Source organism: Haemaphysalis longicornis, unplaced genomic scaffold (assembly GCF_048455015.1).
Source record: "Haemaphysalis longicornis isolate Haplotype H1 unplaced genomic scaffold, Haemaphysalis longicornis Haplotype H1 scaffold_5, whole genome shotgun sequence".
Taxonomy (NCBI): Eukaryota; Metazoa; Arthropoda; class Arachnida; order Ixodida; family Ixodidae; genus Haemaphysalis; species Haemaphysalis longicornis.
This window is the reverse complement of record NW_027526385.1, coordinates 43,171,117-43,182,945: the sequence shown is the minus strand read 5'-3', so window position 1 is coordinate 43,182,945 and position 11,829 is coordinate 43,171,117. Positions and strand designations below refer to the sequence as shown.

At 47.0% G+C, this 11,829-nt stretch overlaps 1 protein-coding gene across 4 annotated transcripts in view; it reads left to right on the top strand.

Annotated features, from left to right (window-relative positions):
• Positions 1-11,829, top strand: part of LOC144138117 (transmembrane channel-like protein 7) — a 76,836-nt gene that overhangs the window by 6,757 nt on the left and 58,250 nt on the right. Inside the window, exons 1-2 of one of the 4 annotated variants that reach the window (XM_077670225.1) lie at positions 1,776-2,091; positions 9,411-9,625. In XM_077670225.1, coding sequence (XP_077526351.1) covers positions 2,034-2,091; positions 9,411-9,625 — 273 coding nt within the window. In that variant the 5' untranslated portion in view covers positions 1,776-2,033. Of the gene's footprint in view, positions 1-1,775; positions 2,092-7,111; positions 7,130-7,167; positions 7,296-9,410; positions 9,626-11,829 lie in introns of those variants that run through there. The other 3 variants (XM_077670229.1, XM_077670227.1, XM_077670226.1) reach the window with 3 other exon arrangements.

The following is an 11,829-nucleotide window of genomic DNA, read 5'->3' as shown; positions in this document are numbered from 1 at the left end:
AAAGTCAGGCCCATGGTACAAGCCGTACTTTTTGACACGCGGAGAGTGGAAGGATAGCCAAAAATGTAGCACGGAGAAAATGCCAATGAACTTCAAAATGGCACCACATTCCATGCCCAAAACGATGAGCGTTCAGAGGCTATGGCTGCAGTAGGTGTATTTATGCGTTCGGAATAATACATCAGGGTACACGAGATGAACTCGTCACCGCCCCTCGGGGTTCATTTCTTAACCCTGTTTGCTTCCCGCCGCCATTCAAATCCCGGTTCCGTGTTAGGCCAGAATAACGTTGGCGGGAAGGGGGGCATTTGGTCACGCGATGATAAAATTCCGTGATTTATAATTCTCAGCGTAAAATGCACCAAGAGCAACCCATTTCTGGCAACGCAGTGACAGTGTTTAGCGTGCTTTACGCGTTTCCGTGTCTTCGAGCACCGGGCGTGCATGGGCCTGTAGAACGAACCCGCTTAAGGGCGTAAATAATGTTTTTCCCCCTCCATCACCACGTAGTTGCAAAGGGCCATATTTAATTACTGCTCGTGGAAGATTAAATGACGAGATTCCGCCCACAGGGAACGAAATTCAAGCATTTCGGCCCCTGGATTCTTATCGTAATTTAACTTGCGTTATGGGGATAAGGCGCATTAGCAAAGACGTTCAATGCAAGTACTACTCTCCTCGAGAAGCTCTTCTCGACGCGTTTTGGCCCCTTCAGTAATTATCGAGGCAGATGTTCGTTTCAGTCAATGCCTTTAGCCCAATTATTTTTGTCGCCAAATCTCTTTACGGCATACCTCATCGTGGTTTCGGTGAACAGAGATCTCTGTCGCGGTACAAAAAATGAAAATAGAAATAAAACAGGAACAGCAGCAGCTGCGAACAATGTCAATGTAGTACGGGCACACATATTGCCTTACTGCTAGCATTGATGAAAATATTCTCTTAACGCAACAGATGCCCTGGGAACATTGATACAAAAACGTACGTGAGTGCGCTATCAGCGTTATCAGCACCACTTCAAGCCGGCAGACTTGGAATGGTATACGCGCAGTATTGCGACATTCCCCGTGGACGTATCAGCCGTCAGCCGGACCATTGAGTCCCCCCTTGTTATCAGGCGATAGAAACACAACAGAGGCCTGAGCCGCCACTTTGGGTGTCATATCGGCACTTGAAAGGATCCAGTCATAGAGTTTCTTACATAAAGTATGCAAGAAACTGTATAGATACGGTCACATGTTCCGATGCTCCCCCGTATACGCTAATGTTATGTCCTGTGTAAAGTTACAGCTGGCCACAGTGACCCGTAAATCCCCCTTTTTTTAACGCGGGGCTCCTTGGAGGCGCTCCTTTTACGCGGTAGAGCTTCGTTGTCTGGGTCCGAAGGAGCGAGGATCTCGCGTTTGTTTTGAAATTCCCGCCGGCATTCTGTCGTCTGCTATGCTGGAAAAGGCTGCGCCGCATCCATTAGTCTCCTTTCTACGTTTAATTTATGATCACATTGCAGTTGCGGTTTTGGTAATACCGTACTAGGTCAAAATATACACGATAGGATAGGATCTTTTTTCTGCTAGGACTTCAATGCGTGAAGGGCAATACCTTGTGAAAGGCGTAGGCATGGGCAAAAAGAACAGTAAAAAAAACAATGCCGGAAGAATGAATGTAAAACACAAGCTCATTATCACAAAGCGATAACAGCGGAAAATAATTATCTTTCAATTTTGTTATGGTGAATTCTGCCGAGCTGGAAAAGTTGTCGGTACTCTATCGAGTGCTGAATCAGTCTCGGGTCATTGGCCACCATATTGGAAACTGAGTTTCGCAACATCGGTCGCTCCTACCCTTGGAAAGTTTAAAAAGTCGCAAAAAACTGCTCGTCATATTTCCGTCCGGGCAAGACAACTCTTGTTTCACGTCCGGAGTGAGCCGTGGAGGAAATTGACCCGGGTGACACCCATGTAGCGCTGCACAAACTTTTGTGTCGTCTGCCGTAGGGACGGGGCGACGGCACCTCTGATAACTTCGGTCTAACCATGGCCAAATCAGAAGACGGACACAGTCGGGACGACGACGATGAGTCCGATATTTCGGGTGAGATAGCGACGACCGCGGAGTTTCTTGTACTTTTGAGCTTGCAACTTAGCCGGTTTAGTTTCCGAGACACCTGTTGCTCCGCGAGCGCAGATTTCGCAAGCGTCGTTTAACAAAGGACTCGCTGCACGGCTTTCAACTCGTCCGCCTGTTTTTGTCGCCGTTATCATATGCATTTCCATCATCACTGAGTACGCTATCGCATTCATATGCCTCACTTGTCAATTTTATGTCTGTCGAATGCTTGGATATGTATTACCTCAGCTGGTTATACTGAACGGTGTTTTGACGAGTCTTGTTATTGTTATGCCGCTGCTGTTGTAAATGCCTTGTTTCTCATTCGAACACCGTTATTTTGTGGAAAACAAACTCTTTTTATGCAACTGTCATTGCCAAGGGACATTGTTATGTATGCAAAATGTATTGTTATGTGTGTATTCTGTGGACAGTAACCTCATCACGATTAATGCTGCTGCTGTATCAACGAACCATTACAGTCCACGTAACTTTTACTACAAAGTGTAAATGTTTCATGGTTGCACCGATCTGCAAGTTTTATTTATTTATTCATTTAGATTACCCTCAGGGCCAAAATAGGGAGTTTGTAGTAAGTGTGATGTTAGCAACTAAACAATACAAGTGATGAGCAGAGGAAAAATACATGTACACAGTACGGAATAAAACTCTAACAGCGTTAACAAAACAACAAGATTGTATTGCATCTAAAAGTAGTGCCGAAAAAAATGCCGTAAGGCCATATCACAATGACAGATAAACACTTGAAAGGCAAGTACCAATGGAAATAACGAGGCAAAAGGCGCAACAAACAGTACCCATTGTGGTACACATTCAAGGCATATTTCTGGTAGCTGTAATTTGTAAGGGATATTGCATTGTGAGAGACAGGCAGTGTAATGAGATGATAATAAAGACAAAGACACAGGAGCACTCAAGAAAATGTACACTGTCGAGTGTAGTGTACAGTGGCGGGACGCGTACTTATGCAGCTTGGGGAAGTTAACGAAATGCCAACGTTGCAGGTCGTCCATGCAGCCGACGGTGCTGCCAACATGTGGTAGATCATCGAGAAAGAAAGACTCTGTGGGTTGATGTGGGCGGGCGTATGCCTTGCAACACTCACGCACGTGTGCGCGCAAATCTGGGCCGCTTCGGTAACGATTACGCTTGACACTGTTGCACCGGGAGGTCTGAAGATGTTCATGAACAAATTTCAGCTGGTGATCCCTCAACAAGCATCCGTACCAAAGAAGTGACTGGCTCTGACTGGCCAATTGCGGGGCGCGTACACATTTCTCTTTTTCGTCGGTGTGCATTTCGCGCGCTCCAGCCAGCCTTTCAATGCCTTCAACGTATCTTTTTCGTGCTCGCTCTGGGGGTCGTGTTTCGAGTGTGCACCTGCATCGTGTTCCCGTTCGCCAACACCGACGCATACCTTGCCATGAAAGCGATAAGCACGCTTCCACTAAGGCAAAGGTTACATTAGCTCCGCCACGGTTAAAAAAAAATTACACGTGACGAAAAATCAGTGTCGAGGGGGGGGGGGGGGGGTGGAGTGGATTAGTTAAGGGCTCTGTGGGGGGAGGGGATCGCCCAAGTGCCCCCCACCTTGGATCCGCCACTGCCTCAGACGCAGCAGATATGCGCCATGACCAGGGAAGACTGCAGTCTGCACTGCGCACAAATTTAGCGTTAGGGAGTATGGTAATTGTGAGTGCGTTTTTTTCTTGTTCGTTCTTACAGTTGACCACGCAGACGCAGAGACTAATAGCTCGGCAAAAAAGGCCAAAAGGAGGGTGACGCGACATGGAGAAAACTTGGTGTTGGGGGGGGGGGGGGGGAGGTGCCGTGATGCTGAAAGCCCCTTCTCCCCTCCCCCCAATGAGTGGTCAAGTGGATGGCCATCCCCCACACCCGCTGACACGCGTAACCCGTCATGCGAATTTTAATGTAGAATGTCCTCACCCTGAGCTGCCGAACCCATGACACAGTTTTCCTTACCACTATAAGCTTTTTTGGTCCACTAATGCGTGACACTTTACAAAGGACCTATCAACCCTCCTCCGCACCATCCTTCCTAAACATATAAGGTTCCAACAACCATATCAGATTGATCCGAGTGGTCGGATCGCGTATCTGTGTTGCCTGAGTCTTTGGAGGTGAGTCCTCTGCGCCTTGCTCGGAGCCTTGCAATTGGTATTGGTCACTGACTTCTGTGTGGGAGGGAAACCACCCAACAGCACAGGCCAGTGTCCAAGCCACTGACGTGCCGCCTCTAGGGCGGCCATGGCCGTGCCGAGCTACGGCAAAGCGCGGCCGCAGCCGACGGTCGCACCCCCCATTTGCACGGTGTGCAGCATCGGGTATGTGACGCCCGATGGCAGATCGGTGTGCTTCTGCCGTGCGGTGGGGCCTAGACCGTCGACTGCTCCAGTATGGTGCAGGAAGGGCTTGCAGCCGAGGCTCGAGGCAGCCCCCAGATGGTGCCGCAAGCGACGTGGAGTCGACATGCCACTGTCGACTTCACGCGTGACGAAGACGGCTGCAGATGCAAGTCGCCAGATCGCTGATGCGCTCTCGGCGACATCTGCCGCTCTGCCGCCGATCTTCGTGCACACCATATGGGAGTGCTGCCCAGCCGGGCAGTTCGCATCTCAGCACCATGTGCGAGATGTGTCGCGTTTGTCAGCCATCTTGAGGGCACGGTCCACCTGTGTGCAACGATAGAGCAGCGCTGGCTGCTCTACCGTCCTGCGACATAGGCACCGTACCCTCGATGGCGACAAACTGCAAGCCCACCCATACTCAAGCTGTTCTACCGTGGCGAAGGGTTGTGAGCGGAAGGGGAGAACGCACGAACGGCGGCCGCAGGGGGTACCTGGAGAAATCTGGGTGCTAGGCGTGTCACGACGCCTCGGACCCCGAGTGCCCATACTCAAGCTGTTCTACCGTGGCGAAGGGTTGTGAGCGGAAGGGGAGAACGCTCGAACGGCGGCCGCAGGGGGTACCTGGAGAAATCTGGGTGCTAGGCGAGCGACGACGCCTCGGACCTCGAGTTTAAAAATTTTTATACCGTGACTACGAGTCACATACGTGACGTCACTAGTCACGTGCTACCGCAGCAACCGCAGGCTCAGACAGACTCAGACAGAGCACAGCTGCGGTGCCTCTCCACTGCGGATCACGTTGAGCGATAAATTGAGGGTTTCAAATAATAGCAGCACGTCCCAGTTCGGGATGTTTAAGAGTTCAACAGGGTTGTTTAAGTGAAGACATAACATTAGGATGCGGGTTCGATATTAGCCACTGTGGCTGCTTTTCTGATGGAGGCGAAAAGCAAGAACGCCCGTGTGTCGACATTTTCCCTAGGTCCCTAGACATTTTCCCTAGATCCCTAGGTGGTCAAAATCAATCTTGAGCCCTCCGCTGCAGTGTGCCTCATAACCCAGTTGTAGCTTTGGTGCGTTAAACCCAGCTTGCAGTTAATGTAGTTAATATGCTGTTCTGAGGGCTGATTATACGATACGTAAACGCCTAAGTATTATGGTAAGTTACAGTCATGAGAAGAATATTGTAAAGGGTGTAAGTAGAATAAGAGACATATAATGTGAGTGGTAAGAGTGTTCTCTTGCATTTATTTATACTGTCAGATGGCAGCTAGTTGTTACACCATGTAGTGATCACATTATTTATCGACTGAAGTATAGCCGAATTGTCATCAGATGTAATTTAATGGTAGAGAGCAAAATTATCACAGGACAGATCAATTGAAGACTGAACTGTGGTGTGAAGGTCATTAATGCAAATTAGGAAGAGCAGTGGGCCAAGAACCGAACCTTTGACAATGCCCAGATAGACTGGAGAGAAACGAAAGAGTGCAATTAACAGCGGCAAACTGAAATTGGTTTATGAGAAGTTATGCACCCAGGCAAGGGTGTTGGGACTGAGGTTGAGTTTACTTAATTTAAAATTAGCGGTTCGTATATAATTCCTTCTAACAGCTTTAGCAAAATGAAGGAATGCATAGTCTACGGTTGAACCCTGCTCAGTTATATTGTTAAGTGAGTGTACGAAGCAAACGAGTTGAGGCTCACATGAATGGTTTTTAGAAAAGCTGTGTTTGAAATTGTAAAAAAAAGGTGTTAAAATTCATGTGATGAGCATTTCCAATGGCAAACTATGTTTCAAAATTTTGCATGGAATACTTGTTCGTGAAGTGGGCTAAGAGCTATTGGCGCCTTGTTTGTCACCACTTTTATGGACTGGACACACCCTCTATACTTTCCAGTCATTTGCCATGGAACCCGTCAGCAAAGACTGTTAGAAAAATTTAGAGCAAATCGTTGAGGAATTGTTTAGAATATCTTTTGAAAGCTTCAATGTATGCTATAGAGATCAGTAACCAAGGAAAGTTTAAGAGGTTCAATAATTCTGGCAGCGGCGCATGGATCAATAAATGTGGGAGGCGTGTTAGAAAATTGATAACTATTAACTGATGTCAGTCATCAGTGGCTATCAACCAATTATTGGCTATTTTTAACCATTGATTTCTTTGAAAAGTTGAAAACTGACTCATTGTCCAATTTATAGCACATAAAGGTAAACAGTTGCGTTGTTGCAGTAGCGGCCATTTACAGCAGGACTCTTCCGAATGCTGCGTTGCCGCGTCTACGCTTTCTCGCACAAACGTAAATTGGGTCTCTGCGTCAAGCGCTACTGCTCTGAGTTAACAGTCACAGGCAGTAAAACTTGCCAATTGCATTGAGAGTTACCGAAAATGCTGCCCATCCTTGCATTCAGCGAAGCCGCAGACTGGCATGTGGAATGCCAGTACCGAACGCAGTACATTCGGACCAAGCTGCCATTGAGCCTTCGAAAATGATGCATCACCTTTTGTCATGTCACCAAAGCTGGGAGGAAGCGAAACACGTTCCCGTGCTGTCAGCGCGCTGGTGGACTTTGTCGTGGATGCGTGAGCGAGGGAGCATTTTATTTTTTCCAAACTGTCTCCTCAACCTGTGTATGTTCTATCTTTTTGGTGTCCTTTTGGCTTGTATTGTATTACCCGATTGAGCGACCCAGAGTGTTCCCGTCGGTCTGTTTTTCGAGAGCTGCTCCAGTTCGTGCATACGCTTGCACGGCTTGTACGGCCGCGGTCTGTGCTGTACTTTGACTTTGAGGAACAGGTCAGTTCACTGCTGCTAGTCATGTCATTTTGTTTTTTGTGCGTCCGGCTGTGTTCCTGTCAATTTTGTGAAATTATAAAAAGGATATCAATGACGTAAGTGAGGCGGCAGGCGCGAACGAGGGAAATCTCTGGCGTGGCGACGAGCCATTTTTGAACAGATCTCTACGCTGAGAATGAAATGAGAGGATGTATGAAGCTTGAAGTTGTCGTGTTTGTGCCTTTGTGTGCGAAAGAGTTTTTTATGGTGCATGCAGCATTAGACATGCCTGGGATGTGTAGCCAGTCATCGGGACAGTTTTGTTGGCCGCTTTTGGTTTTGAGCGGAATTGCCTCTGTAACTGTCAAAAAATTTCCTTCACATATCTGGTACTATCGTTTTGGCAAGCTATTCTATGTCATGTGTGTCATCATGGTAGCGATTGGTGTTTGAATACAATGATTTTTTTGAAAGAAGTGGAATACCTTCGCCTTGCAGTTTTTCTGCTGGTAGTGAGTTTGTGTGTACCAGCCAACAGCCAAGATGCCTGGCACACTCAAACAATCTAGTCACAGCGTTAAATCTTGAAGCATGTACCTTTGTATGTACATTCGAAAGGAAAGTAACATAGAAGTAATCTTGTGCCATTATTTTTAGTCTTGTCCTTATGTGTCTGCTTGCTCCATCTTTCACTTTTTCTTTAGCAAGTCTATGTTGGGTTGTCTAAAGACGAATGTGGAAATTTGACATCGTGCGAAGGTGTGGGCACTAGGAGTGGGCAAAAAAAAAAAAAAAGAAAAAGGAGGCATTTAGATTGTGGGTGCTGTCCACAGGTTGTGCGTTCTTAGTTGCAAAAATTTTTGACAGACAACGTTACGAAATAGTGAGCTGAAACGTCTGACGTCGTCACAAAAGTTTTCCTTGGAGCATGCAAACCGCTGCTGTACGGCTGGTCACAAATGTGAACCCCAAGAAGCTGCCAAGCAGTTCCTCGTTTGGTGGGGTTGTCTGATAGAGCAACGCATGTGCGAGCTTTGCTGACAGTACTTGCTACAAATAATTCGGCTTCAGTTGTAACTTGTCTTGGATGAAGGTGGCTAAAAGTGACTTGTACTTGTTGGTGTGTATCGTTTGAGAGACCTGTAATTCTTCCAAAACACGCAGGCCACTTCTCACTGTGAGTGGAGCTTTGCGTGTACTGCTATAGTGGGCTCTTGTTTCTACTTCAATGACACACTTGGCTGGTTTGGTGGTGTCCTGTTTCGTGCACAAGTTCTTTGCCACTACTTTTGGATAACACCCTCTACTCTTGGATAACACTGTTGGATAACACTCTCTAACACCTTTGGATAACACTCTTGGATAACTTGGATAACACCACTCTTGGATAACGCACTCGAACACCCTCCCTTATGGGAGGGTGACGCAAATTGCAAAGGTTGTGTGTATGGTTAATATTAGGGGCTTCGCCCCTGCGGGGCTGTTGGCGTCTCCTGTCATCGTCATCGTTGTAATTGTCGTTGCGTGCAGTGACACCACTAAAAAGCACGAGGACACTCATTGACGCTTCGCGTTACAATGTAACGCGAGATAAAAAAAACACCGGGACACTCATTTACGCCTCGCGCTAGAGAGCTTCGTGCTTTAAAGACAAGAGACCTTTACAGCAAAGCTGTATACCCGTTCCAACGGTTTCATCTCCATTTGCAAAAAGAAGCATGCAGTGTATGAGTGTATTCTTGGTGCCTTGGCGTTTTTGCCAACGTAGATGAAACCATTTGGGGGTAGAGATATGCAGCTTTGCTGTAAAAGTGCGCATTACGAAGCGCTCCAGCGCGAGGTATAAACGAGTGTCCCAGTGTTCGTTTAGTACGCGTAACATTATAGCGCGAGGTATAAATGAGTTTCGGTGTTTTAGTGCTGTGACTACATGAGACGACGATTACGGCGACAACAGGAGACGCCAACAGCCCCAGCTCCTAAGAAGGTTGGGGGGGGATATAGGACAGTGCATCTGCAAACAAGAGGCGACCAGCGAAGTACGAGGTGTTTGATCTATGTGGTGAGGAGGAAGGAGTGTCGAAGGATGACCCTGGTGTTGAATGATGACCTTGAAGACACCCCCTTCCCTTGCAGAGGACGAGGAGCGAGAGGAGAGGGCGCGCCTGTGGCAGTACACCCTTGGTCGACGGTGCAGCCAGGGCAAGGACCTTGAGGAGCTGTGCGACACCCTCTCGCGCTGGAGCGGTCACCGTGACTGGGCGCGGGCGGTCTGCACCCTGCTGCCGTCGCGGCGCCACAAGGCCGCCTACTCTGGCTACACCGCCACGCTGCCCGCTGCCATGTCCAGGGTCAGTGCTTGTTGCAGAAGGGGCGCTCACTGCGGCCACACTGTTGGAACGCTGTTCGTAAAAACTTGTCAGTGCATTCATGGACGGTGTCATTTCGTTTAAATACATTCTGAGTGAAACAAATTCTGGCTGAAGCGCAGAGTTCCCGCGTGTATAGGTTATGATGTCTAGCGTTCCTTTACACTTGGATCATATTTAGCAGACCTGATACTGAAGGGACACTGAAGGCAAAATACAAGTTGCTCTAGATTGATAGATTAGCTTATTGAGAATGCAAGTATGCCACTCGTACCGAAAGCTTTTTTAAAATAAGGCACAGAATAAGGAAAATGTGAAGACGGGGGTCGCTGCCACTGGCTATACCATGCAACTTGCACTGGAAGTGGCTAAAACGTCTGGCAAGTGTAGTGTCTTTCCTGGCTACTGCTGGATAACGCTACTACAGCTGAACCTCGTTATAAGAGACACTGATGTAAGAGACAAATGGGTATAAGAGACACTATTGACCCACATGGTTGGCTGCCCTATCTTTCCCATTAAATTGACCTCTTTTATAACACACATTGGATGTATAAGATTGGTTATAAGGGACAAGTCATCCTTGAACTTTAATCAATAATCTCGCTTGTAATAGACATTTTAACTTCAGACGCAGTGCCACCAGTCACTAATTGCAGTTGCTTCCATCCTGGAAGCACAGGTGGACGACAGACGCCTGCAGTCTCTATTATAACTTCAGCAAACACACAGTGGTTCAGTCAGCTATGAAATGACGATGAGAAGCCCTGCCAATGGAAATGCAACTTACAGAAGTGGTTGAAGCTTACTGCCATCCATTGGATGGAGCGCGATCGCACATGCGGGTTCTCCCACTGGCATAGCTCCCAATCAAAAAGCATCGCAGATGTTGAGTCCTGCAAGCATAATGAATAGCCTGAGCACACAGCGGAAGAAGCTGTGCGCTCCGCCCATTCATCAGGCTTGTGAACTCAACATGTACGATTCATCTTCCACAAACAGGAAAGAAAAAAAAGCTTGCAGAATCGGTTGTAAAATATACAGTGTAAATACAGTCATAAAGCAAACAAAGATTCAGAACTGTTTCATAAATTCTGGGGGCCAAACAAATTAGAATGAATCTTTTGAAACATGCTGTAGCATTCTTTTGAGCTTGTTTCAGTCATAGGGTGCCCACATTAACTAGGGTCTGATTAGTAAGTGAAAACATGGTACCCTGCTTATAAGAGACATCTCGTATAAGAGACAGAAACTGCTCCCCAGTACGTGTCTCTTATAAAGGGGTTCAACTGTTGTCCATACTTGGGGCGGTGGTACTGCTTTTCGAGGAGGCTGAACAAGCTACGCACGAGTGGCTGGTTCGACGCCAACATTCGTGGGGCCTTAAAAGGACAATATGTTATCTTCAACAAAGCGTCAATTTTATGCATTTATTCTGCGCAGTTGTTCTTAAACATTGGTCATCCTTTTATTGCGAGTTACAGTGGGATTGAAATTAAATGATCATGACAAGTTGCACGAGAAGGGAAAACGCTTGAAAGATGCTGTTTGCATTCCTGAAGACTATAGTGGGATTTGTGCACACACTGTTGCTTGGCCATATGATTCCTTCTCGCCAGATATAATTGCAAACATTTTTAGAGACGGATGCAAATCTTCTAGTAGGTAAGTGCAAATTGACTGGGCAGCCTTCAGATAACTAACTGCATTCGTGAATCAAAAATTCATTGTTTGGTTTGTGGAGCATTTGCTGTACTCTGTGACTACACTTGAAATCGTGTAAAACAGACTTTGTCTCTGCTGTTATACACTGCAATTTTACGCATAAGTTATAAAAATAATTACCAGGTATAACATACCAAAAAGCATACCAAAAGGGTGACAACTGGAGCAGGAAGTGAACTAGGTGGTAGCATCTGCGAACCACCAAGTGACTGACAGATGAAGACGGGTGTAGCCAGAACAGTAGATTTTAGGTAGCTGGGGCTTCCGGGCTTCCATTGTCTCAAAATGGAATTACTTGAAGATTGCAAAAAAGGAACGGTTCTAGATGAGACATTACGTGCATCGATCGCGAAGGAGGAGTACAGTAGCGTACCTTTATGTATCTTATAAACTCCGGTATTGTTTACACGTAGATCGTTTGTAGATGCGTTCACTTAGTGCGCTAAAAATCGCCGCATGGG